Source organism: Malus sylvestris, chromosome 5 (genome assembly GCF_916048215.2).
Source record: "Malus sylvestris chromosome 5, drMalSylv7.2, whole genome shotgun sequence".
NCBI classification, from domain to species: Eukaryota; Viridiplantae; Streptophyta; class Magnoliopsida; order Rosales; family Rosaceae; genus Malus; species Malus sylvestris.
In genome coordinates this window covers 33680360-33705265 of record NC_062264.1, presented here as the reverse complement: position 1 = coordinate 33705265, position 24906 = coordinate 33680360, and the positions used below count along the sequence as shown (strand labels likewise).

Sequence of the window (24906 nt, the reverse complement as noted above, 5' to 3'; positions counted from 1 at the left end):
AATGGAAGTTGAAACATGCATGTGACAAAACTATGTTTAGGAGTGACAAAATTATGTGATGCAGCAAAAAAAAGACTCAACTGAGAAAAATATATACGAGCCAGGAAGCTTGGGTATTATCATCATGCATATTATAAGGTTACATACAATATTATATAGTTATATAATAAAGAAGTAGCATAACTATATGAAGATATGGGGCCAATTTTGTTGATACATTGTATCTGAAAAGGAGAGAGAAACACAGAGAGTATGTTTGCTTCGAAAATTTCCTTTTTTCTCTTCCATATTTGCTGTATGTGCATGCACCTGTCGTTTATAAAATTCGAAAATTAAGTGTTCTCATCATGAGAGCAACCAACATATGAAAAGCTTGTGCTTTGTTTAATTTATTTGGTTGACGAAATGAATTAAAAGGAACAATGAATTTAGAGGTTGGTTAGAGGTATAAAAACTGGAATATTATGTGACAAAAGAATTTATAGGGTTCGTTTGGAAGTGACTTTAAAATGGTTGAAAGCGGTTTTAGTGAACTTATTTTTGGGTTCCAAAAGGACTTTTAGTGCTTTATATGTGCTTCTTGTAGCAATGATTCATTTGTATTTTTACTAAAGATTGGTTCCAAAAGTATTTTTGATGAAAGTGCTTTCAATCATTCTAAAAGCCAAACGAGCCCCATAGTTAGTTCATCCCTATGATTAATACAAACTATATTAACTTGAAGGGTAGAGATACTTAACAGAAAATGTTCTTGTATAACATAGTCTAACAATATATTATATTTTTGTTAAAAAAAAACAATATATTATATTACGTCGATCCATTTTCAACCTTCAAAATATTGGACCAAGAACAGTTATCTGCACTATACAACAGTCATTATGTAGTCCTCCGTAATTATTTTAGAATGAGGATTCTCTCCAGACCCTCTTTGTGAGGATCCCGGGAATTTTCGTATTGTGTCCGTTTATTATATATCATGCAATTATGAATCATTTTAAATATTTTTATTTAAAATTAAACACAAACAATACTTGACAAAAACTAACTGCATGGTATACGATAAACAGACACGATGTGAGGATCTCCATGATCCTTACAAAGAGGTTCCGAGGTTCCGAAGAGGATCCTCATTCATTGTTTTATTGCAAAACAACAGTTTCTGAGGCAACACCTCAATATTTTCACACTCATGTATAGACACATACATGTGTGTGTGTCAAACTCAAGAAGATCCTGTATATGGACTAATGGACACTCATTGTGCCATGTCTAAGTCACTAAACTAAATGAAATGAGAAATAAATACAATCGATTTGCCATGTGTTGGCACATGCAATTGCCACATGGCCCTACTAATTGGCACTTAGTTTTCTTTAGTGAAACTAATCCAATATGTAAACTCCCAAAGAATCCTGGACCTACACCTCAGTGATGCCATTTTGTTGGTCAGAGTTCTAGGTTGAAGGATACCTTAACCTTTTCAAAAAAAACAAAAACAAATACAAAAACAAAAAGAAGAAAGAACTTTATTTCGCTCTCGTTGATTTTCTCTTCTTATGTGTTCTTGTTAATTTAATTTTGAATTTTGAATTGAATAAGTCTAATATGAATATAAGAAGATAAATAAATATGCACGCATAAGGAAAAGACTTTTTAGCTAAAATGATTCATTAGATCGGCATAACTCCTTATTTTGGTTATTGAGATTTAAATTCAATAACAGTGGTCCTTGAATTTGTCCACTGTCAGTCATTTGGCCATTTCGTGAAAACTCTCTGTCAAATAAGACCAAAATACAAGATTCTAAAAGACGCTAGGTGTTAGTTGGGCCATGGGCAGAGGCCTAGTGCCTAGGCGGATTTATGTAAATTTATTGTATATCTTGTAAATAAGTATCTATTTACACTTAAAAAAAACTATACTTGTATGGATAATAAAATAACGATAAAATGCAAAAATAGAAGTAGAAGAATACATAAAGTAAATGTATCCAACAAATTCAACATTCAAAAAACATTAAGCATATAATCATAATGAGGAGTATTCTTAGATGATAGACTAAATTCTTCTTGTTCATAATCCTTGCATTTAATTAGACATAGACTAAATTGTATCTAGTCTATTCCTTTTCTTTGTATGTATCCCCTCAAAAGTGCTCTAATTCCTCTCACAATCTAATGAACTTGTAGTCAATGAGAGAATCTTTATAGTCATCCTTTGCAAATTAGGTACATCATTTTCATAAGTATACAACCATGAAACTAAAGAAGACAAAAAACACACAATCAATAAAATAAAATAAAGAAGAAAAAATAAAAAAAACCCAAACCGCCTAGCTGCCTAGCCTGCCTAGGGCTGTCTACCTCTAGACTGATTTTTCGAAACGATTTGCACTAAATCGCAGCAGGCCTTCATCCCCTAGCGATTAGGTGCCACCTAGGCTGATTTTTAGAACACTGCCAAATGACTCAAGTTTTGTCAAATTATTTTGGCCCATTGTTTATTAAATTGAAAGTATTTTTTTATCATTTTGGTCCTTGTTTAACAGAGATTTTTCACAGAATGACCAAAATGATTGATGGTGGACAAATTCAGGGACCACTTATATCAATTCACTAGTACAAAAAAGACTTTGTGCGACGTAGGACCGTCGTCGCGCAAAGTAAAAAATACGTCGCCCAAAAATTAGCGAAACGAACCTTCGTCGCGCAAGAACCGTCGCACGAAGGCAGTGAAGGAAGGGTTTGCGCGACGCAGGACATCCCTACGTCGCGCAAAGTTTTTTTTTTTTTGTGTCATTTATATTTTTTATTTAATTTTTAATAAATATTATAATTAAATTATTGAATATTATAATTAAATGCTAAACAATAATTAATAAACCAAGAAAAAGTAATTAATTATAGAATATATGAAAATGTACGTTTGTCCGAACAAAAAAATAAAAAACTACAAGTCTTCTAAGTTTAATACATCATGCTACTCGGTATCGTCTGGGTGAAATGGCTGGGAAGTCGAAGGTGGAGCAACATTAGGTGCTGGCATCGTCGGGATTTGGAGGCCGGACATCGCTAAGGCCTGAAGAATTATATTCATCCTCTCGCCCTGGGCCGCAACCTGACCTCTTAGGGTTGTCACTTCCTCCTTCAAGGAATTGACCTCTCCTGTGGACAAAAATTATAATGAGAACACGAGCAGGGTAGCCAATCTTCTCGAAACTGAATGTTTTGAGAAGCAAAAGTTTGCTACTAATTGAGATAATTAGATACCTTCTTCAGTTGTTGAGTTGGTGCTCCCACACCAGATAGCCTCTCTAATCCTTGGAGGTGCAAAGGTCGGCCCTTGAAGAAACGAGGAGTTATGTCCAAGAGGAACTCCAAGAAGAGATGTGGATGCCACAACTCCTCCTAAAGCACGCACAAGCTCTCCCTGCACAAAACCAAATAAAACCCAATTCACTAAAACCAATTCTAAAGTCCAAGAATGTACCTACACAATCCCATAAACTAAAAAAACCCAATTCCTTTTTATTACTAAATGCATACGAAAAGGTACTTAAAGGTCACCACCCATGCAAATGCAATGAGAGAAGAGATGCATGGAGGAGATAAATTCAGAACAGAGAAAAAACAACTTATGAGCAAGTGTATGTACTAAACAAGAAAGCAAAAAAAGATGCATAATCCTTCAGTAAATAATGGAGGTTCAAAGAACAAAATAGAATACCTCAGTTCAAATAAATAAACTTTAACAGCTTAATACCAATACAATACAGAAGCAGCACTCTAAAGCAAAAATTGGCAAAAGTTGGGTTGTTGAAAACAATAACAAGAGTTAGGATTACCTTTTCAGATTGAATACATATGAGTGAGATACTTCAAGCCAAGACAGAGACAACATCACATTACCAGCGAACCGAAAGCCAATAGATTAGGAGACTGCTGCAATCTGGAAACACAAGAATGAATTAAAACTACTATTTTGCACCTTTTACCACCTCTAACCTTCCATCCATTAAATCATGTTTTAAGAAATGTAGACGGGTATTTAAATTTTAGCGACCTTTCAGGATTTAGGACAAACAATTGTATAGTCTTCTTTAAGCAAAGTAGGCAAAAATTAGGGTCATTGAAAATGGAATAGGAAAAAAAAAAAGAAAAAGTTACTCCTAGCTTGCTAAAGAAAGTTAGGATCAAGACCAACCAAAAGCCAGGCGTCCATATGATATGATCCTGCAAAGCCAAAAAAAAGGTCAGTAATTGAGAACACCGGGAAAACTATTCTGGTAGAAGGACGCTGCAACAAATTGGAAGATTTAGGATCCAAGCAATGACATGGAAGAGGCATAATGAACCAACTGCTCCACTTTGAATACTAAAATTCAATAGTTAGGCAAGACCATAATAGTGCCTGCAATAATAAGACTAACAAAAACTAAACAAACTTCGGATACAAAATTTTGAATCCTTTATGCAAATCCATGGATTAATTGGAGAAAATAAAGGAATTAAAAGTTAAAAGTTAAAACTACTAGAGTGTAGAACAATACAATAGCTACCCTTTCAGCAAAGAAAGCAGATTCGCTTCTATAATCCAACTCTTCTAACTAAACCACCTTTTCATCTAATCTCAGTGATTCTATTTTGAGAAACAAGTAACATTATTGCATTCAGAAGTCCAAAACTTTGCTACTAAAAATGACATAACTAAACACCACAATCGATCATTTTTATCATTTCAACCACCAAATATGTAAAATTTTCAACTACTTATACATATGAATTAATATTCCTTTTTTCATCAAATCTCAGTGATTAATTTCAAAATGAGGGTCGGGGCTCCAACCATAACAGTATTCTGAAATCGAAGAGAGAGGATGAGAAATTTTTACCTCTGGGTGTGTCGACTTCAAGATCGGAGGTTTGGCCTTTGGATCCGCTCGTGTGCAGCCTGATTCTCGCGAGATTTTGGCTCACTTTTCTGAGACGGTGGTGCAGGCGACGGTGCAGAACAATACGATAGCTACCCTTTCAGCAAAGAAAGCATATTAGCTACCTTTTCAGCAAAGAAAGCAGATTTGAGGGAAATTATAGAGTGAGAAAAGGGGTCTGGGAAGAGGAGGAAGGCTACGGAAGAGAGAGATCGAGTGAGAGAGAGAGAGAGAGAGAAGGGGTCTGGGAATAGGAGGGCGTGGGAATATTTAGTCCAAAATTATCAAAACTGGCGCTTATTTTTAATACTTGCGCCAAAATTATCAAAACTTGCGCGACGAAGGTATACAATTCACGTCGCGCAAGGTATTTTTAATTTAAAAAAATAATTATAAAAATTACTGAAAATGTGGCTTTACTCATTTAAATTTTTTTTTTTTTTTACATAAAACTCACAATAATATATTTTTCTAATAAAAACCTGACTAATAAATTGGTAGCTACTTAATAAATATACATATCATTTAATTTCTTAAGTGTTATACGTAAAAAAAATTTAAATTTAAATTTACTTAATAAATATATATACCATTTAACTTGATGCGATACGCATTGTACGAAACTAATTTCAACGATCCAACCGTCAAACTTGTTTGTATATGCTTCGAGATCACACATACAAAAAATCGAAAAAAAAAAGGTTCATAGATCAAGTAATGGGACAAAACTTTTCGACGGTTATAAACGAAAAATCACGATTTAACGGTAGTTTAAACTCCGATTTTGATGATTTTTTACAGTTACACCCCTTGATCCTACATGAATACAACGAATTGATTCGATCATCAATTTAAAATATTTTACACAAGTGGATATCACAAAATCTTATGTTATACTTGATGAAAATATAAATAAAATCGAAGTGTTAGGGAATCTAACGTTTTATTGAGATACGCATTGTACGAAACTAGTTTCAACGATCCAACCGTCAAACTTGTTTGTATATGCATCGAGATCGCATACGAAAAAAATCGCAAAAAACAAACCTTCAGAGATCATGTAACGGGACAAAACTTTTCGACGGTTATAAACGAAAAAATCACAATTTAACGGTTATTTTAACTCCGATTTTGATGATTTTTTACAGCTACACTCCTGGATCCTATATGAATACAAGGAACTAATTCGATCGTCAATTTAAAATATTTACACAAGTGGATACCACAAAATCTTATGTTATACTTGATGAAAGTATAAATAAAATCGAAGTGTTAGGGAATCTAACGTTTTATTGAGATACGCATTGTACGAAACTAGTTTCAATGATCCAACCGTCAAACTTGTTTGTATATGCATCGAGATCGCATACGAAAAAAATCGCAAAAAACAAACCTTCAGAGATCATGTAACAGGACAAAACTTTTCGACGGTTATAAACGAAAAAATCACAATTTAACGGTTATTTTAACTCCGATTTTGATGATTTTTTACAGCTACACTCCTGAATCCTATATGAATACAAGGAACTAATTCGATTGTCAATTTAAAATATTTACACAAGTGGATACCACAAAATCTTATGTTATACTTGATGAAAGTATAAATAAAATCGAAGTGTTATGGAATCTAACGTTTTATTGAGATACGCATTGTACGAAACTAGTTTCAACGATCCAACCGTCAAACTTGTTTGTATATGCATCGAGATCGCATACGAAAAAAATCGCAAAAAACAAACCTTCAGAGATCATGTAACGGGACAAAACTTTTCGACGGTTATAAACGAAAAAATCACAATTTAACGGTTATTTTAACTCCGATTTTGATGATTTTTTACAGCTACACTCCTGGATCCTATATGAATACAAGGAACTAATTCGATTGTCAATTTAAAATATTTACACAAGTGGATACCACAAAATCTTATGTTATACTTGATGAAAGTATAAATAAAATCGAAGTGTTAGGGAATCTAACATTTTATTGAGATACGCATTGTACGAAACTAGTTTCAACGATCCAACCGTCAAACTTGTTTTGAAGAGAGAGATGGGCGATGGAGGTAGCTGCTGCAACTGGGTATGTAGTTTCTGCCTCCCAAATAGATCAAATGAAAAGAAAAAAAAGTTGGTGACTTTGCGCGACGCATGCCCACCTACGTCGCGCAAAGTTGTTTTGCGCGACGTAGGTGGGCATGCGTCGCGCAAAGGTGGGAAAAAGCGGTAAATTCTTAGGGTTTGGCGCCAAAAGTTTGCGCGACGAAGGACTACGTCGCGCAAAGCCGTTTTGCGCGACGTACGTACACCTACGTCGCTCAAAACGGCTTTGCGCGACGTAATTTTATGCGTCGCGCAAGTTTTCGTCGCGCAAACATGTTTTTGTACTAGTGATTTCAAATCTCAGAGACCAAAGTTAGGAGTTATGCCAAATCTTAGGGACTATTTTGGCTTAAGACGCCTAAGAAAAATGATTGTGCTAAAATTATTTCTCAAAAACAAAAGAAAGACTCCTCTCATGAACATGATTCCATGCACTAGGGTGATTAGGAAATAAAACTAGCTTCTTTCCAACTTGGAGATATTCTGTATTTTGATACATTTTTTTATTGATGGCGTCTTGAGATATTATTTTTCTGTGCTAATATGTTAAATGAGTGATTCGTTATTCGAATAACGGTAACTTAGTAGCTGGATTTGTAAGTAGTGTTGTGACGTGACACCAACTTATATTTCTTCTAATTAACTTGTGTTTTAGACAAAATTAAGTCAACTTAACCACAGTTTTATATAACACTGACCTAGCTACTACATATACCACATTGCATGTTCTTCAACCATTCCCCAAATGACTCTAGGATTCTTTCTAAAAAAGAGTCTAGTAAGTAATTATGAGTCAATCACGTTCATAATTTATGCATTATCACACGACTAATAATTTGTATCATTGAACGATACAATTCGTGCTAAAACTGAGAATATATCTCATTATTTTAACAACATAATCATGTGATGAATGTAATAGATACAAAATGACACATATGAAAATCAGAATATCTCAATCCCTAAACTAACAAATAATACAACTAAAATAGTTACAGATAAACTAAACTCTCTAAACATATCGACCCGCCCCTTTTGCTTGCAGTGGGGGTAAGGGATCAGTTATATCGATCCTCTTCAGCAGATCGACCCACAACTACAAGGGCCGCAGCAGCAGCTCCATCTCTCTGATTTGTAGAGATAGGACAGGAACATTATTTCTCTGCCTACATTATTATTATCATCACTTAAATACTAGTTCGGAAGGTGAATTACATTATTGATGAATTATTATATATAATTAATAAATATCATTATTTTGTATATGCTTCAGAAAATTAAATAAAAAAATACAAGCAATCTTTGCATTTGGACCTTCTCACGTAACAAATTTGAAGTGTGGCATTTAATAAAAAGTTTGGTTTTTTTTTTAACCAATGATATTAACAACACTAAGGAGGCGGAGGATTGGGCAAAACCTCATAATAACTTAGTAATAATGTAGTTCAAATTCGCCTTTAGCGATAATCGAATCTAAAAATTCTCATTTACAATTAAAGAAAAACAACATTAGATCGTAGTATTAAATGACAAAATACAAAGGGTGTTAACTCTCTCTAATTAAATATGGGATTGAATAAAAGAGTCAAATGTGAACGAGTTATTATTGGGTGGTGTGAGCGACATTGTAGGGCCAGTGTTGAGCACGTGGCAGACAGCATCCTCTCTTCATTTTCCACGTGGGTCCTAGCCCTAAGAGTGAAGAAGTGACCTTGGCCCATCACATGGGGCCACATCCATGGCCTCCCATTGACCATTTCTATATATGTTTGGTACGTACTTTGCCTTGTTTAAAAGGGCATTAGTTAATCATCGAGTGATTAATTAATTAGTTTTATATTAGCAGAGATTAGAAGGTTCCAGTTATATTATCGTTATTTTACTCACAAAGCCAAAGGTCGGCTGCAGTATACACGTTGAATTTAACTTTTATTCTTAAAATTTCACATGAACAAACATACACAGCTCTTTATTTTTAATTTCAGATGCAATGCAATGTTAACGTAATGAACAATAAAGTACGTGGATGACATGAATGCATGCTAAATAATTGATTTCGAAACTCAAACACAATAGTTTGAGTGGAGATGCACATGATCGAAAATGTTCATGAAATTGGTTTTACTAATTATTTGTTAATTAACAATTAGGTGATTCATTTGAAATCTCTTTATAATTTAAGTTAATGTTGAATATATGGTTTAATATATTCAATAAAAATTTTAAAAACTTGATATTTTTAAAATATTATTTATATTGGTTGATTTAAAGAAATTTCAAATTTGAATTACAATTTTGTATGTGTAATATAATCAAGGTCAGATTTGCATGTATAAGTGTTAGGTAGGGATGATCACTTAGTATGACGGTCTAGAGATATTTCTATCCACTTGTAAATTAGAGGTTTTAAGTTCAAATCTTGTTAATGACGAATTTGATACTAATTTATTCTTGCAACCTCTTATTGTAAATATATCGTCGTATAAATAAATGTCAAATAAGATTTATAGGTAAACAAAGGTTCAAACTACATATACGTTACTACAAATGAACCAATAATACAACAAATATAACTTAGAGGGTGAAAATGTATAACTTTCTTGCATGTTTGTAATCAATATTTGCAACTCATCTCAAGAATTAATAGTTATATGTTCGGTTGTATATGTATGATCTTGTAAGCACTCTTGAAGATTTTCCTATTGGTATACATATTTGTGTATTTATCAAAGATAAACACTTACGGGGATATTTGTATCGATGTGCATGCCGTGCTATATATTAAAGACTTAAAACCCTAGCTAGCTAGTTCTTATCCATTTCAACACCCAAAATCTAGAGCTGTAGCATCCTAAGGCCAAAGGGACGTGTAGTAACTTCGAACAGAAGAGTAATGTTGGAGAGACTAAATTTACAAAATTTTCTCTATAAATTTAATTTTCCTAAAATTACTCTTGAACATAATTATAAAGATCCGACTTTTGAAGCAGCACATTTAGTGTTGTAATAACACCATTGGTGGAAACCGACCTACCCCTCACAGGTTCAACAAATAAATAATCAGAACAGATCACAAAGTACAAAATTTTCACACTTCACCTAGTAAACGGAATCGTACTACCAAAGTCATGACCGGCTGCTCTCAATACCGAATTTAAGTGCATTGCTTACGTACGTACTTATATCACACACACATGGAGAGACTCTTACGGAACGCATTCACTATATATTATTCGTAACGTTTTAGGTGGATCGCTAGTATAAACTTATATCGAAAGATTCTTGCATGTAACTTTATAGTAATAGTTTTTCGAAACGCTACAACCACGACAAACTATTACATGCAAATATTTATCCACAGAGAATGAGAGGACTAGACTATATAGTATATAAATTAATTATATATGTAGCCGTTCATCTCAGACTCAGTGCTAAGTTCAATTGTTTAACTTGATTCACGTCCTTCGGTATAAACGCGGCTCCTAACCCTTTGGCAGCGCCTTCAAATCTTCAAACCACTATCCTGGTCGCCCTCCTGCATGGGATTTAATTAATTAAAGTTAATTTTCCTCTACAATTACAACAAGGGAGTGGTTTCTGTATTTAAAACAATCTTAGCCACCCAACTAATTCAACGACGACATTAAACTCTTCGTATCACAATAAGCGAGAAATAAAAAGTTATTCTATAAGCATGTGGTTTCCCTGTTATTACTTATAGCACCTATATATTACAACTTTAACAATGAATTAAAGATCTACATTTGACACAAATCTCAATATAATTGACAAATAACAACCTCAAATGACTAAACTGGAGCGGACAAAATTCACACAAACAACGCAATAGTCCAAAACAATCAAAACCCTAAATCATAACTACCGCCATGAGTCAAAATCGTGCTGTTGCAGATCTCACCGCATTAGCCAAGAAAAACATACTATAACACAAAGGATATTTGAGGACAAATCAACCTCCAATTATCCAACAGCACATAATATGTAGTGGATAATAGTTGCATTATAACCACTAAGAGTCATCACTAGACAAAGTTCGCCCAAAGTACTTTGTGCAAATCACAACGACGTCCTTCAAATTGAGTGTAAGAATAAAGTAAGAGAAATTTAAAAAAAAAAAAAAAGTAGACAAAGTGGTATCTAGAATGTCCTCTATTTGTATAAATTTTTAATATTATAATTAAACTGCTATCGTTCGTCTAAAAAACGATGAAAGGGTAGGAGGAGCCTCTTGGGAGGTTTCTCTCTAGGGTTTTCTCTAGAGGCCTTCGTCTTTTATCAATTTATCCTATATATTGTTGTGTACCATATAATTAATAATGTTTGTAAATGCTATTACGAAGAGAATAATCATATGAATGGAGTTTATTGATATTTTTTTCACCATAGAATTTCTTCATTAATTGTACGTATTATTCTGCCAATTAATAGGTTAATTGGATGTGCCATAGAATCCAATGAAGTCTCTATATATAAATGTGGGTGCATTTTTCTGATTTGGAAGAACTGCATGCTCAGATTGCTATAACTGGCGAACTAGAATCAAAATTAATTTAGCACCCCTTTTTATATCAGATTTCCTCCTTTTTCTTCTTCGTCGACTGTTCGATCATTCCTTCCATATTAGTTTTGTTTTCCTTTTAAAGCTGATGTTGATATGGAATAATATACAATTTCATTTGACTGGTTGGACGGATCAGACTTGCTTTAAAATGCAGAAAAAACTGCATATATGGTAAATGCAGCGGACCAGAATCTTATATATGCCTGATGCCTCATCTGAGTCATCTCATTCCTTGTATTCCTTCATTTTCTCCCTTTTTTTTATCTCTGTCATTAACATGCAAATGGTCGGTTTGGTCGGAAAGAGATCCTCTTCGGATCTCTTCCACCAAGATCCTCTCCGGATCTCTTCCATCAAGATTATCGGATCAAGTGATCCGAACTTTTGAATTTTTATTTAACGGCAAAAAATTATTATAACTTTTAGGTAATTAAAACAAGTAGATCGTTGGATAAAAACTCAAAGATCCGAATCAATTAATCCGGTTGTTTTGTGGAAAAGAGGATCTCTTTTCGGTTTGGTCAACCAGCACACTTTCTTAATCTTCTTTTAACTGTTACCATCTTTCTCTCTCTTCCATTTTCCACCACCACTGCATACTTACATGCAAAAATGCTCAGTCTTGGGTCAACCAAACACCTTATTTAATAGTCCCCACCACGTCCCACATACCTTCCCTTCCCCCTCTCTCTTCCTCTCTGTTCTTTTATAAGCCCCCAAACCCCCCAAATATCAACTTGTATATTTCCATTGCATCTGTCCATCCAAAATATTCAGTCATCAGAGCGCATGCGCCACCGCAACCTCCTCATCCAACCGCCATGGACAAAGAAACCCATTTGGCCTGTTTCCCATCCGACTACGCAGATCTGGACCTCAGCTTCACTAGCTGCACCTCCACCTCCACCGCCCTCACCGATCGCACCTTCGCCACTTCCTGCTCAAGTGCTCGCTCCAGCTTAGCCCGCAGCAGCCTGACCCTCAGTTTCAACGACCGCCTCTCCACCACTTCCACCACTACCACCACAACAACAAATCCCCTCCACCACCACAAGTCGGACCCGCGCTGGACGGCTATCAAGGCTGCCACCGCTATCTCTTCCGATCGCACCCTCCACCTTCGCCACCTCAAGCTACTCCGCCATGTTGGCACAGGAAACCTTGGCCGCGTCTTCCTATGCCGCCTCCGAGACGACCACGACAACCCTGACGCCGCCACCTTCGCCCTAAAAGTCGTCGATAAAGATTTACTCACCCCGAAAAAACTCGGCCACGTAAGCACCGAGGCCGAGATCCTCTCCATGCTCGACCACCCTTTCCTCCCTACGCTCTACGCCCGCATCGACGTCTCCCACTACACCTGCCTCCTCATCGACTACTGCCCGAACGGCGACCTCCACAACCTCCTCCTCAGACAGCCACTAAACCGTCTCCCTGTCTCCGCCGTTCGCTTCTTCGCGGCAGAAGTCCTCATCGCCCTTGAGTACCTCCACGCGCTGGGAGTCGTCTATCGGGACCTGAAACCCGAAAACATACTCCTGCGCGAGGATGGACATGTTATGTTGTCAGACTTCGATCTTTGCTTCAAAGGAGACGTGAACCCCACCTTGCAACACCGCCGTGTTCAGAAGACGAGGCCTACTAAAAGAAAAGGTACTTATTCCTGTTTTGGATCGAGGAGGGAGCAGCAAGAGGAAATGGTGGCGGAGTTCGTGGCGGAGCCGACAACCGCGTTTTCAAAATCCTGCGTTGGGACTCACGAGTATCTAGCCCCGGAGTTGATATCAGGTAACGGCCACGGTAACGGCGTTGACTGGTGGGCTTTCGGAGTGTTTATCTACGAGCTTCTCCACGGAACGACGCCGTTTAAGGGCGTGACTAAAGAAAATACCCTGCGTAATATTGCTTCGAGCAGCGGGGTGAGGTTCCGCGTGGCGGAGGAAGAAGAGGAGGGAATGAAGGAGGCGAGGGATTTGATTGAGAGGCTGCTGGTGAGGGATCCACGGAGGAGGCTGGGGTGCGCCAAGGGGGCCACAGAAATTAAACAGCACCCGTTTTTCGGTGGGATTAATTGGGCCTTGATCCGGACTTACAGGCCACCCGAGGTTACTGGGCTCAGAAGGAAGCCTAGTAAGCCCCACGGGAACATACTGGTTGGGCCCACACAGAAGAGAAGGAAGTCTTGGTGGAAGGCACTAGGTCAATTTGTGAAGACTAGATCATCATCTAATTACAAGAACAATAGACACAGTAACAGTAATTACTATCAGTATGTCAGTAATAAAGTGGTGAGATGAATACCCCTTTTTGTTGTGGGGTAAAAGGTGAAAATCCAGTGAAGAGTTTGTATAAATAGGTAGTGCAGCAGCAGCAGTCTCGGCGAGAGATGTGATTTTGTGAGGGATTTTTTGTGTGAATTTTAATGTATATGAATCGGCGTTATACAGTCACGATTATATTTTAATTTCTAAAATAAAATAGAAGATTTATATTTAAGTCTTTTTTAAGCTTTGATTCTTGTCTAATTCAGTCACTAAGTTTTTTTTTTTTAATTGGAAATGTCTCTGGTTTTGGTACATATCTATAATCTATTCATGATGATATGTTTTCAATCAGTTTATGGAAACATATCTCGTATATCTGTATTGTTTTTCACTTACTTTGAGAGTTGTGCAACGGATAGTCGCTCATACTTCACGCGAGGTTCCGTCCTCCCTTGCCTTGCGACCTAGGTATTCCGTTGTTGATGTGTCTCATACTGTATACAGATTCGTTGTATTGTTACTCACATATCGCATAGATGTCACAATGTCAAATTGGCTAGAGCAATACGCTCTCTCAATTACACCCTGTTGATGCACAAAACCAAAGAGTCTTAGAACAACGTAAATCCAACCGTGAATCTGCAAGAAAGTAAAGAACACAAGATGTATCATGGTTCACCCTAATGTTTGGGCTACGTCTACACTGATGTTGATTGTATTTCTCTGTAACTGTATGTATGGATTATAAGTGTGAGGGGGAGTCCCTCAGAGAAAGAGAGAGTTTGAGAGAGCTTTGCTCTGAATATGAGAGCCTCTGTTTGGGGATGTGAGGCTTGAGGATTGTGAGGGTGAGGAATCCCTTTTATAGACTAAGGGCTCCTCCCCTTTTACATAGATCATGAACTCAATGTCTGGAAGCCCAAGTAATGAGGCCCAATATAATATGGTACTAACACACCCAAATTTGAATTGCTCCTCTTAATTTTGATGAACTTACTGACCAAATATCTCTCTTTTCTATTTGCTATAAAGAACCATTCTAATCCAGTTTTTTCTTCTACAATTGGCCTCTAATTTTTTAGTAAATGAATAAACAAACCAAGAACCGCTAAAAGATTGAAAAATCAGTAATAAGTTAAATTCTGCTCAACGATTAATAAAATTCGTACCAGGGTGTATCATTGTGTCACATGTTGTTTTCTTGCTCATCCTTCTTATTTTTCCTTTAAACCCTTTTGCTAGCTTTTCCAACAACTCTAATTAACTACATATTTCAAGCGGGAAGAGGAGAAAAAGCTACAAGATTCATAAATTGTTGGTTATCAGGAATTAGGTTTTGCAGACCTACACCATAGACATCTAGACTGATCCATCCTTGCATTGCATATATGCATGGCCACATCAGCTGGCTCATAGGATCCTCTTGTATTCTGCATTATTTACATATATTGTGTGTTATAGAATTCAACAGTATTTAACCAATGTAGTACTCAGCTAAAAGAAGTTGCAAAATAATTGCTTCCTGCTGTTTGGTTAATCAGTGAATGGTTCATACCTTATATTGAATAGTTCCACTCTTAGTTGCACTGAGACTTTTTTATGATAAGACTCTATTCTCCGACATCCCAATTAGAAACAGTGACATACGTGATAAAAGAGAAACTATAGAGTGATGCTTGATAGATTTTGGGATTAGGTCGAAAAGGAGAGTTTTGTTTACAGAGAAATTATTATGCTTCTAAAACCTCTCTTAAATCTTAGTACAATTGATCGAGCTAGAGCACATGGTTAGTACAAATGCAGATCGTTGCTGATAAAATCTTTATTTTCTCGAGCAATCCGAGTGCGAATGCAGATCACTCGTTCAGTGTGTAGTAGTATGGGAGGACATGCAGAATCTTAGCACCCTTTCATGGAGATGGAGTGAGTCTATAATCCCATGGAATCTGAAAATTTTCATAATTATGCAAGCGTCAGTCTCTGAGAAATCTTTAATTACACGAAATAGGACAAAAATAACAAGTTTCCCTTCGGTGGAAATTGGAAGATAATGTAGTTTGGTTAAGCAGTTCATCACTTTTAATCAGAATAATTGGGGCATTAGAGCATCAGGAACGCCAAAAAATGATAATGTTAACGAGAAACACTTAAATACTCGAACTACAGAAAAAAGTTACGCTTCAATGGTGCACTAACAAACTGGTGCGGTAGCAGTTGGGATCATGGGTTTATTTTCTTTGAAACGGGGGTTTAGGTATTTTTTTACTATGAAACGGATTTTGAGAGGAAGCATTTGTGAAGAACCTTAAAAAGCATAAAGCAGTCACAACTTCCACAACGGAGAAATAAGTTGATCTTTTTTCTCACCTCTTGAAGTGCCTTCATCTAAAGGACTCTCGGATGTCGGTGATGATGAGAAATTGCTCACAGACGCCCTAGCATCAATCATCATTGCGATCACCTCCCTCATTGTTGGCCTGTTAACTGGGGATGTACTAGTGCAGAACAATGCAATCTTGAGAAATAGAGTCATTTCCTCAACTGTCCTTTTCACTGTCAGATCTACCCTCTTGTCAAATATTTCAGCTGTTACCACTCCATTATGTATTGCCCTTCTCACCCAAGTGACGAGGTCTCCTCCCAGCTCCAGCCGTTGAACAGGTGACTTCCCGGTTACTAGTTCCAGCAGTACAACCCCAAAGCTATATATGTCACATTTCTCAGTCACTTTCATCGTGTATGCATACTCTAAAATGAATTCCAAGAAAAATATACCGTTAGAAGTACCAACAAGATTTCAGTATTGTAAGTTCATACGCCATCTGATAAACAACTGAGCAACAACAACTCAGAAATGAACAGTCAATCTTTCTTCACTTCAAACATTTTTAAATTGCAAAAGAAGTTACGGGATTCAGGTTTGAGATGGTAATTTCATCTCCCTTGAAATGTTGGACAATTTTGAGTAATGCTTGAAATCATGACTTAATCCTTGATATCAAGTATATTGGAATAACTCGAATGAGGTTTACATCATTAGCAGTTTGCAGTTAAAAATTAGAACATAAAGAAGGTGTGTTAAGTAAATTATTAAATAGACTAACATCGATATAAATTAGGATATGCTCATTATGGGAGAGCTGTGTTCAAGCAACTGTGACGTGGTACTATCTAGTGAAGAGAATATACGAGAAGAATGAGTGAAAACAAAGAATACTATTAACTCTTTAGTTACCTGGGGCAATGTAGCCATATGAACCTGCAACAGCGGACATGGATTTTGAGTATGGGAGCTCAATCAATTTAGCCAAGCCAAAGTCTCCTACGTGTGCTTGAAGAACTTGATCCAATAAAATGTTATTTGACTTTATGTCGCGGTGGATGATTTGGGGCTTACAATCGTAATGAAGATAGCACAAACCCTCTGCTGCTCCAAGAGCAATCTTATATCGAGCGTTCCAGTCTAGAAAACATCTTTGTTCATTTCCATGGAGATGTTCTCCTAGACTTCCATTTTCCATGTATTCATACAAGAGAAGATTTGAGTCTTGGTGGCAGCAGAAGCCATAGAGCTTCACAATGTTACAATGCCTGATCTTGCCAAGGGTTGATATCTCAGCGCGGAAGCTGCTATCAACACTTACTCCTTCTCCTTGTGCCTTTAGCTTCTTTACCGCAATGACCTCACCGTCAGACATTACAGCTTTGTACACAATACCACAGGCTCCTTTTCCAAGAATTGCACTGTCTGAAAAACTGCTGGTAGCTTCAACAAGGTCCTGGTATTTGAAACCTTCCTTAGGAAAGTAATAGTTATCGAACACTTCTGCAGGCTTTGTGTGATCGTCAAGTGAAACAAAAGTAGGCTTTCGGCGATTCATTGCCCAACAGAAACCCACTATAAAAGACAAGGAGATTAATCCAATTATAACGGATATAATGGTCACTATTTTCTCTCTAGATGAACCGTCCTTTATCCAGCTTCGCTTCGGAGTAGTAGATGGAGCTGCAGAGTGACAACTACTAGAAACTGATCTGCACAAACCATCGTTTCCTGCAAAATTTGTAGAATCCATCCTTTGAAATACAGAGGTGTTCGGCACGGTTCCCACTAGGTTATTGTTAGAAAGGTTGCACACCAAAAGGCTAAGCAACTCACCAATTGAAGCAGGAATTTCACCAACAAGCTGATTGTCATTCAAGTAGAGAGATTCCAACATCTGCAAGTTCCCCAAGTTTTCAGGAATTGTACTCGAAAGATTGTTATGACTAATGTTGAGGGAAATCTGTAGAGCAATAAGTTGGCCCAGCTCAACAGGGATGCTACCAGAAAAGTGATTTCCTCCCATCTGCAACTCTGTCAGTCGGGCCAGGCTCCCTAGCGTCCCTGGTATTCCTCCCATCAAACTGTTATCAGAAAGTTTCAAAAGTTCTAGATTCACTAGCTTTCCAAGTTCTTCTGGGAGATTTCCAGTGAAGTGGTTCCTACTAAGATCAAGCCTTTGTAATTTTATTAAATTTCCAAGTTCATGAGGAATGCTACCCGAGAGCCTGTTAGAGGAAACGTTGAAGGTCACAAGCTGTGATAGATTCACAATCTCAGGAGGAATGTACCCAACAAAGTAATTATCTGACAAGAGCAGCCTTTCTAAACTTATAAGCCTGCCTACCTCTGGAGGTATTGGTCCTGAGAACCGGTTTTGATAGACTTCAAGAGCAGAAAGGTTATATAACTCCATAGGGAGGCTTCCTGTAAGCTGGTTATCTCCTAGCATTAGCTGCATCAGAGACTTGCATGTCTTAAGACCGTATGGAATATTTCCGGACAACCTATTGGAACCGAGGCTTAGAAACACTAACCTCTGATACTTACAAAGATGTGGAGGTATTCTACCAGCAAGCTTATTTGCAGAAATGTCAAGTATTGTGAGGTTACTGTTAGCTCCGAGGTTAGGCGGAATTCTACCCTCAAGATGATTATCAAACAGTTGCAAATCATCCATGCAAGTGAGATTCTGAAACTCTAGTGGAATTGTGCCTGTCAAATGATTTATCGATAAATCTAACCTCTGCAGCATCTTCAACTGCCCAAGCTCCCTAGGAATATTTCCTTGAAGCAGGTTCTCGAAAAGGTGAAGCAGGTGGAGATTAGGGATGTAACCCAATTCCCGGGGGATGAGTCCAGTTAACTGATTTTCAGAAAGGTCTATCTCAACAGCATTGGTACAATTCCCTAGCTCGCGTGGAATAGTTCCGTTCAGCTGGTTGGTATAGATATACAATCTTTTGAGCTGGGATAACCTCCCAAGTTCTATCGGGGGCGATCCACTGAAAGAATTGACATGCACGGCAAGCAACTGCAGCCTACTTAAATTACCAATCTCAGGAGGAATCTCACCACTTAATTGGTTTTGCCAGAGGATCAAATCAGTCAGATTTTGGAGCTTGTGCAGCTCCCTCGGAAGCGATCCTTCTAACTGATTCTGTGCCAACCCAAGAACTTCTAAGCTCTCACACTCACCAATAGCAGTTGGTATTGGCCCTGAAAGCGAGTTTTTACCCGCCCTGATGACCTTGAGCCTTTTCAACTTACTAATCGATGTGGGAATGACACCGGTAAGATTATTACTGTAAATGAAAAGCTCTTCAAGTGAAGCTAAATTCCCTATCTCCTCAGGCATTTCACCAAACACATAATTCTCACAGAGGTTAAGCTTTCTAAGGTTGGTCATTTTGCAGAAAGGGGTCAACATTTCTCCATGAAACCTATTTGTGCACAAGTCTAGAATCTCAAGATTGTGACAATTTGCCAAACCCTTAGGGAAAGGACCAGAGAAGAAGTTCTTGGACACGTTGAATTCAGTTAAGTAAGGAAGATTACAAATGCTTGGAGACAAAGTGCCAGACAAATTAAGTCCATTGAGATTTATAGAAGTTACCTTGAAATCAGAACAACGAACTCCGGTCCAATTGCAAGGATTTGAATATGCTGAATTCCAGGTTTCAAGATTGTTGCTTGGATCAGAAAGTGATCTTTTGAACTCCAAAAGGGAAAGAGCCTCTTGGTCTAAAGAGTTAATGGAGGCAGAAGTGAGAGAAAATATGAGTGCTATGTGGAACAACATTTGTAGGAGATGACTAACCTGCCAAGCCATTTCTACGTACACAAATTAAGAAAATTACATTGTTTGCTCAGCAAGTTTTGTGGCATGAGAATTTTTTTAAAGGAAATATGCACTTCAAGTCCTCCAACTGGGTAACAATTAGGGAATTTTTTTTATTAGAACATCTCAATGGAACACGAATATGATGATCAGTGAAAGCTGTGGAGGAGATTAAAAAGCTGATATATCAAAGCAAACTTCAGAACAAAAGAGACTCAGAGGCAATATTGAAAACTGAAATTGGGATACAAGATTGAAACTGAAATTGGAATACAAGGGGAGGTAGTGCTCCATGCATGGTATCCAAAAATACAATTTTAAAAAAAAATAAATAAAAAATAGCGAAGGAAATAGGGGGTTAGGCGAGGACAACTACGTTTGTGGAAAACTAAATGAAAATATGGTCTCAACGGTGGCATTAACTTAAAGGGACCGAAACCCAACTAAGTTTTAAAGCCACTGAACAAGAAAACCACACAAAAAAGCCCACAATGCAATGAATAGAGTCAGACTGTCAAAGATAAGGAAGAGAGAGAGAGAGAGAGAGAGAGAGAGAGAGAACTTTACAGAGAAAAAACGAGAGGCGAACAACAAAAATAGAAGAAAAGATTGAATGATCAAGGCAAGAAAGTGGAGGGAGGCCGTGAAAGTCACAATCTTAAGCAGTGAAATGAAAAGAAAATAAAATAAACAAGTCAACTCTAAACCAAACTTTACAGCAAATTCTTGCCTCAGTTTCCTTCTTCATCTGCCTCTTCCTCTTCTTCTTCTCCTCCATGGAATCCACCACCAAGTTTATGCTTCTTGTTACCCATCATTGTGAACTTGATGTGCCTTGATTTTTGCAAAACATGGCGGATTGAGAGAGACTGGTCATGTGAGTTTCTGAGAGATTGAGATTGCAATCTCTGCCATTGTTGCTGGCACTATGGGGGGACTGTGTGTGTGTTTTGGGGTGTAATGATTTCTCTCGAGACTTGAAATGCTTTGAGTGGCTTAGTGGGATCTCTTAAATTCAACTGAGAGGTCAAATGGAAAATAAATAAAAATTCTTATAGGGCCTTTGAACTTGGACACTATTATCTTTTACCATATAGACCAATGAGATGGTTTAGATAAAGAGAGCTACAACTCACCTGCACTGCATGTAATTGTACTTGTTTATAAAATAAGCCAGGATGTTGCATTCTGCATGTAATCTTCTGGATTCCATGCTTTTTGGGATTTTTTTTAAAATTTTATTAAATAAACCAAATTCTGTTAATGATGATGTTGTTACCATTGTTCATAAAATTACTATACAATTGAAACCTAAACTTTTGGTGCAAAAAGCATTGTTGGAGATATAATGCTGGAAATCCTACATGCAAAATGTAAGATCTCGTATGCCTGGGAAAAGTTAACTCAAAGTTGTCAAACTAAACATGGTAAATACCAAAATTATATATGACAATATTTGAGATTTTCTTATATATTCATTAATCTCCAAAGTGGAGTATATATAGGAGTTACAATTGGTATTACATATACACTTCATCAATGTGGGACAACAGACTACTATTTACACCAGGGCCGTCTCTGAGATTTCGGGGGCCCTGTGCGAAATTCATAAAAGGGGCCCTTCTTATAAGACATCTTAAAAAAAATTGAACAATGTATTGATGTTAAAAAGCAATATCGAAATAAACTTTAAAACTCACTGACCATCTATTTCTAAATATTATTAAATGTATAAAAAGCTACAAAGTAACCATAGTACTAATAACTAACAATAAGTTCAATCTAAGGAAACCAAATAAACAAAACTTAAAAAAGTCTAGCACCGAAGTTTCACTTAAAGATGGCTCTTCGTGCATTCTTTGCTGCAAAATCATCAATTAAAACTTCATAGTCAATTTTGTCTAAAAAATCACTTTCAATTGATATCAAAGCAAGTCCATTTAACCTTTCCTGCAACATAGTTGACCGCAAGTATGATTTTAATAATTTTAACTTTGAGAAACTCATTTATGCAGATGCAATAGTAATAGGTATAGTCAACAAAATTCTGTATGCAACGCTTGCAGTCGGGAAACAACGCATCCTCTTCAAGTAGTTCAATATGTCAATGGATGTCTTTATTTCTTTTGGCAAACGCTCTCGTAAAAGCTTCAACTCTACTAATAATGCATCCCCATCAACATCAAAGAGCTCATCTTTCTTGAGAAAGTTTTGAAGCCGATCACAAGAATCTTTCAATTTATTGTTGTCCATCGAATTCAACCGTTCTGAAGTGAACAAAAACCCAAATATATCATCATACGCTTGATATTCTTCAAACCTTCTCTTCAGTGAACCAATAGCTTGATCTATTATATACAAGAAGTAATGAACCCTAAAAGATTCCTCCGCTGATTGTTCCGTTGGTTGGGATGATTCACCTTCATTCTCATCAAAATGTCTTTTTCTACGAACTTGACGCTTTTCTGGAAACACGGGATCAATTTCCATTTCAATAGCAAGTTTTTTAGCATTAATCATCGCCTCCGCAAACCCAGTTTCTCTGTACTTTTCAAAATAAGCGATCAATCCTTGTACTTGTTCTATAGCAACATCAATAAGCATGTCTTTAGATTGCAAATCTTTGCTAACCTCATTAACATCAGCCAATATATCATACCAAATAGTCATGCCCAATAAAAACTCAAAATTCCCAATGTCATATGTTGCCAAAGATTTAGCTGCACTTCTTGTTACTAAGTCATTGTCACTTTCTGCTAATTGGAGTAGAGCTTTTTTTATTTGTAGAGGTTGAGATTGAATTGCTTTAACACTCGCAACACGGCTCTCCCATCGTGTGGTCGACAATGATTTGAGAGTCAGTCCTTTTATATTTTCTTTTAGAATCAGCCATCGTTTTGTAGAATTTGCGAACAAGCTGTAAATACGTTGTACTGTTCCAAAGAAGTCTTTCGCTTTGCCACAAGAGTTTGCCATATCACAAAGTGTTAAGTTAAGACTATGGCAACCACATGGAGTGTACATTGCCCTAGGATTTATATCCAAAAGCCTCTTTTGTACACCTTGGTGTCTCCCTTTCATATTTGATCCATTATCATAACCTTGCCCTCTCACATCATCAATATCAAGATTAAGAACTTTTAATACATTTTGCAACTCTTCAAACAGTCCTTCTCGTGATGTGTTATTCACAATCAGATATTGCAAAAAGTATTCTTCAACTTTTACTGGAGTACTGTTCATATCCACACATCTTATGATCAAGGTCATCTGTTCTTGGTGGCTAAAATCAGGAGTACAATCAAGTATCACGGCAAAATATTTAGCTTCTTTGACTTTTTGAATGATTGCAGCTTTGATTTCACAAGATATCAACAATATCAACTCATTCTGGATGGTATGACTAAGATAATGATAACGAATCTCATTATTTTGGAAGCGTTGAAGATGATTCTTTATCAATGGATCAGATTCAGCCATCATTTGAACTAGGCCCATAAAATTTCCGTTGTTTTCTTGATAAAGCTTATCGTTATTTCCACGAAAAGCTAGTGTGTATTTAGCTAGATATTTCACAATGGAGATCAACCTTCGTAGTAACTCCCTCCAATGCTCTTTTTCTTTCTTGATCTGGTCTTGTACAACTTTGTCAATTGTTTCGTTTTTCTGCAATCTAAGACGCAAATCAATCCAAGTGGTCATGTTCGAGATGTGATCAAAACTGTTTTCATGCTCTTTAAGCCTCACATTGAGATATGTCCAATCTATGTAGCCATCATTTGCTAATTGACCTTTAAGAGGCCCTTTCTTGAACAATTTGCAACAAAAACAGAACACTTTATCAACATCATTTGAATAGACTAGCCAATCTCTATCATGTTTCTCTCCATTGGATAAGTATTGAGTATAAAAGGCTGCATTAAAACGCCTATTAAACTGATCTTTAGGACCTTTCTCAATTGATAGATCTCTTCCAGGACCTTTTTCTGCCAAGAAATCAATCCATTTGGGATCAAGACTATCCCAAATTTGAGGATCATAAATGTTTGAGGGATTGAACTCACTCGGTTGACCACTGACAATAGGAGCATCCTCATGATTATCTTTCTCATCAAGGTCATCATCAATTTCATCATTGCCCAAATCATTAGCTAATTGCTCATTGTCATCCTGTTGTTCCGTAATTAAATCATCCACTGAACTTTGTGGTTCTTTTTCTTTCAGAAAGAACCTATCAATAGCTCCTTTTTGAGACTGAGTCAATTGTTCAATTTTTCTTTTTCTTTGACGCTTCAAGTAGCCAGATGGATATTTTCTAGTAGGTGCCATCTTTTATATCTCAAACAATATCACAATAAAATTATAGTAAGTATAAACAATGAAACCTGATAGTTCGCAATACGTGTGCATCTAGTGATTTTTTGTGACTGCTCTCCTCTTGATTTTGCCCTGAAAAGTACAAAAGAAAAAAAATTATTATAAATGAGAAATACCCAAATCTTCAAATTCCAAGTCAATATACTTGAATTAGTAAATATCTTACTTTAATCGAAGTCTACATCATTCTGATCAGTTGAATTTTCTTCATATTCGGAAATTTCTCTTCAATTTCATGAACTTATAAATTAGGGTTTACTAATTTGTGGGAAAAAAGAACAATAGGAAGAGAAGTAAAGTAGACTGCAGCGGCAGTGATGGGAATTTGACACTGGAGTCTGGAACTGTGGTGTGAATTCTGAAAGAAGAAAAGTGGGAGTAGCGATGGGATTTGGGCGTGAGAAAAGAAAACTAGGAAGCAGCAGTGATGGGACTCAACAGCACTATTGGGAATCAGCCATCAGATTTTTATATTTATATTTCTTG

General features: G+C 36.8%; 3 protein-coding genes and 1 long non-coding RNA gene across 5 annotated transcripts; 1 reads left to right on the top strand and 3 right to left on the bottom strand.

The window, feature by feature from the left end:
• Window positions 1-2877: 2877 nt before the first annotated feature.
• Window positions 2878-5205, bottom strand: LOC126623154 (uncharacterized). The gene is made up of 5 exons (XR_007623648.1): window positions 4895-5205; window positions 4207-4235; window positions 3848-3951; window positions 3273-3432; window positions 2878-3167 (listed from the first exon to the last, which is right to left on the bottom strand). It is a non-coding gene; the product is annotated as an uncharacterized LOC126623154 (long non-coding RNA).
• A 7088-nt stretch (window positions 5206-12293) lies between these two features.
• On the top strand, window positions 12294-14193 carry LOC126623142 (serine/threonine-protein kinase WAG1). Its single transcript, XM_050291929.1, has one exon. The coding sequence runs from the start codon at window positions 12437-12439 to the stop codon at window positions 13910-13912; it is 1476 nt and encodes a 491-aa protein (XP_050147886.1). The 5' UTR covers window positions 12294-12436; the 3' UTR covers window positions 13913-14193.
• Window positions 14194-15530: 1337 nt separating this feature from the next.
• LOC126623140 (leucine-rich repeat receptor-like serine/threonine-protein kinase At1g17230) lies at window positions 15531-21129 on the bottom strand. 2 transcript variants are annotated; one of them, XM_050291926.1, is made up of 4 exons: window positions 18039-21129; window positions 17115-17933; window positions 16247-16627; window positions 15531-15825 (listed from the first exon to the last, which is right to left on the bottom strand). In XM_050291926.1, the coding sequence occupies exons 1-4, from the start codon at window positions 20032-20034 to the stop codon at window positions 15809-15811; spliced, it is 3213 nt and encodes a 1070-aa protein (XP_050147883.1). In that variant the 5' UTR covers window positions 20035-21129; the 3' UTR covers window positions 15531-15808. The 2 variants fall into 2 exon arrangements, with proteins under 2 accessions (XP_050147883.1, XP_050147882.1); XM_050291925.1 differs by having other exon boundaries at window positions 17115-21128.
• Window positions 21130-22050: 921 nt separating this feature from the next.
• On the bottom strand, window positions 22051-24372 carry LOC126622803 (uncharacterized). Its single transcript, XM_050291519.1, has one exon. The coding sequence runs from the start codon at window positions 24370-24372 to the stop codon at window positions 22051-22053; it is 2322 nt and encodes a 773-aa protein (XP_050147476.1).
• Window positions 24373-24906: the final 534 nt, after the last annotated feature.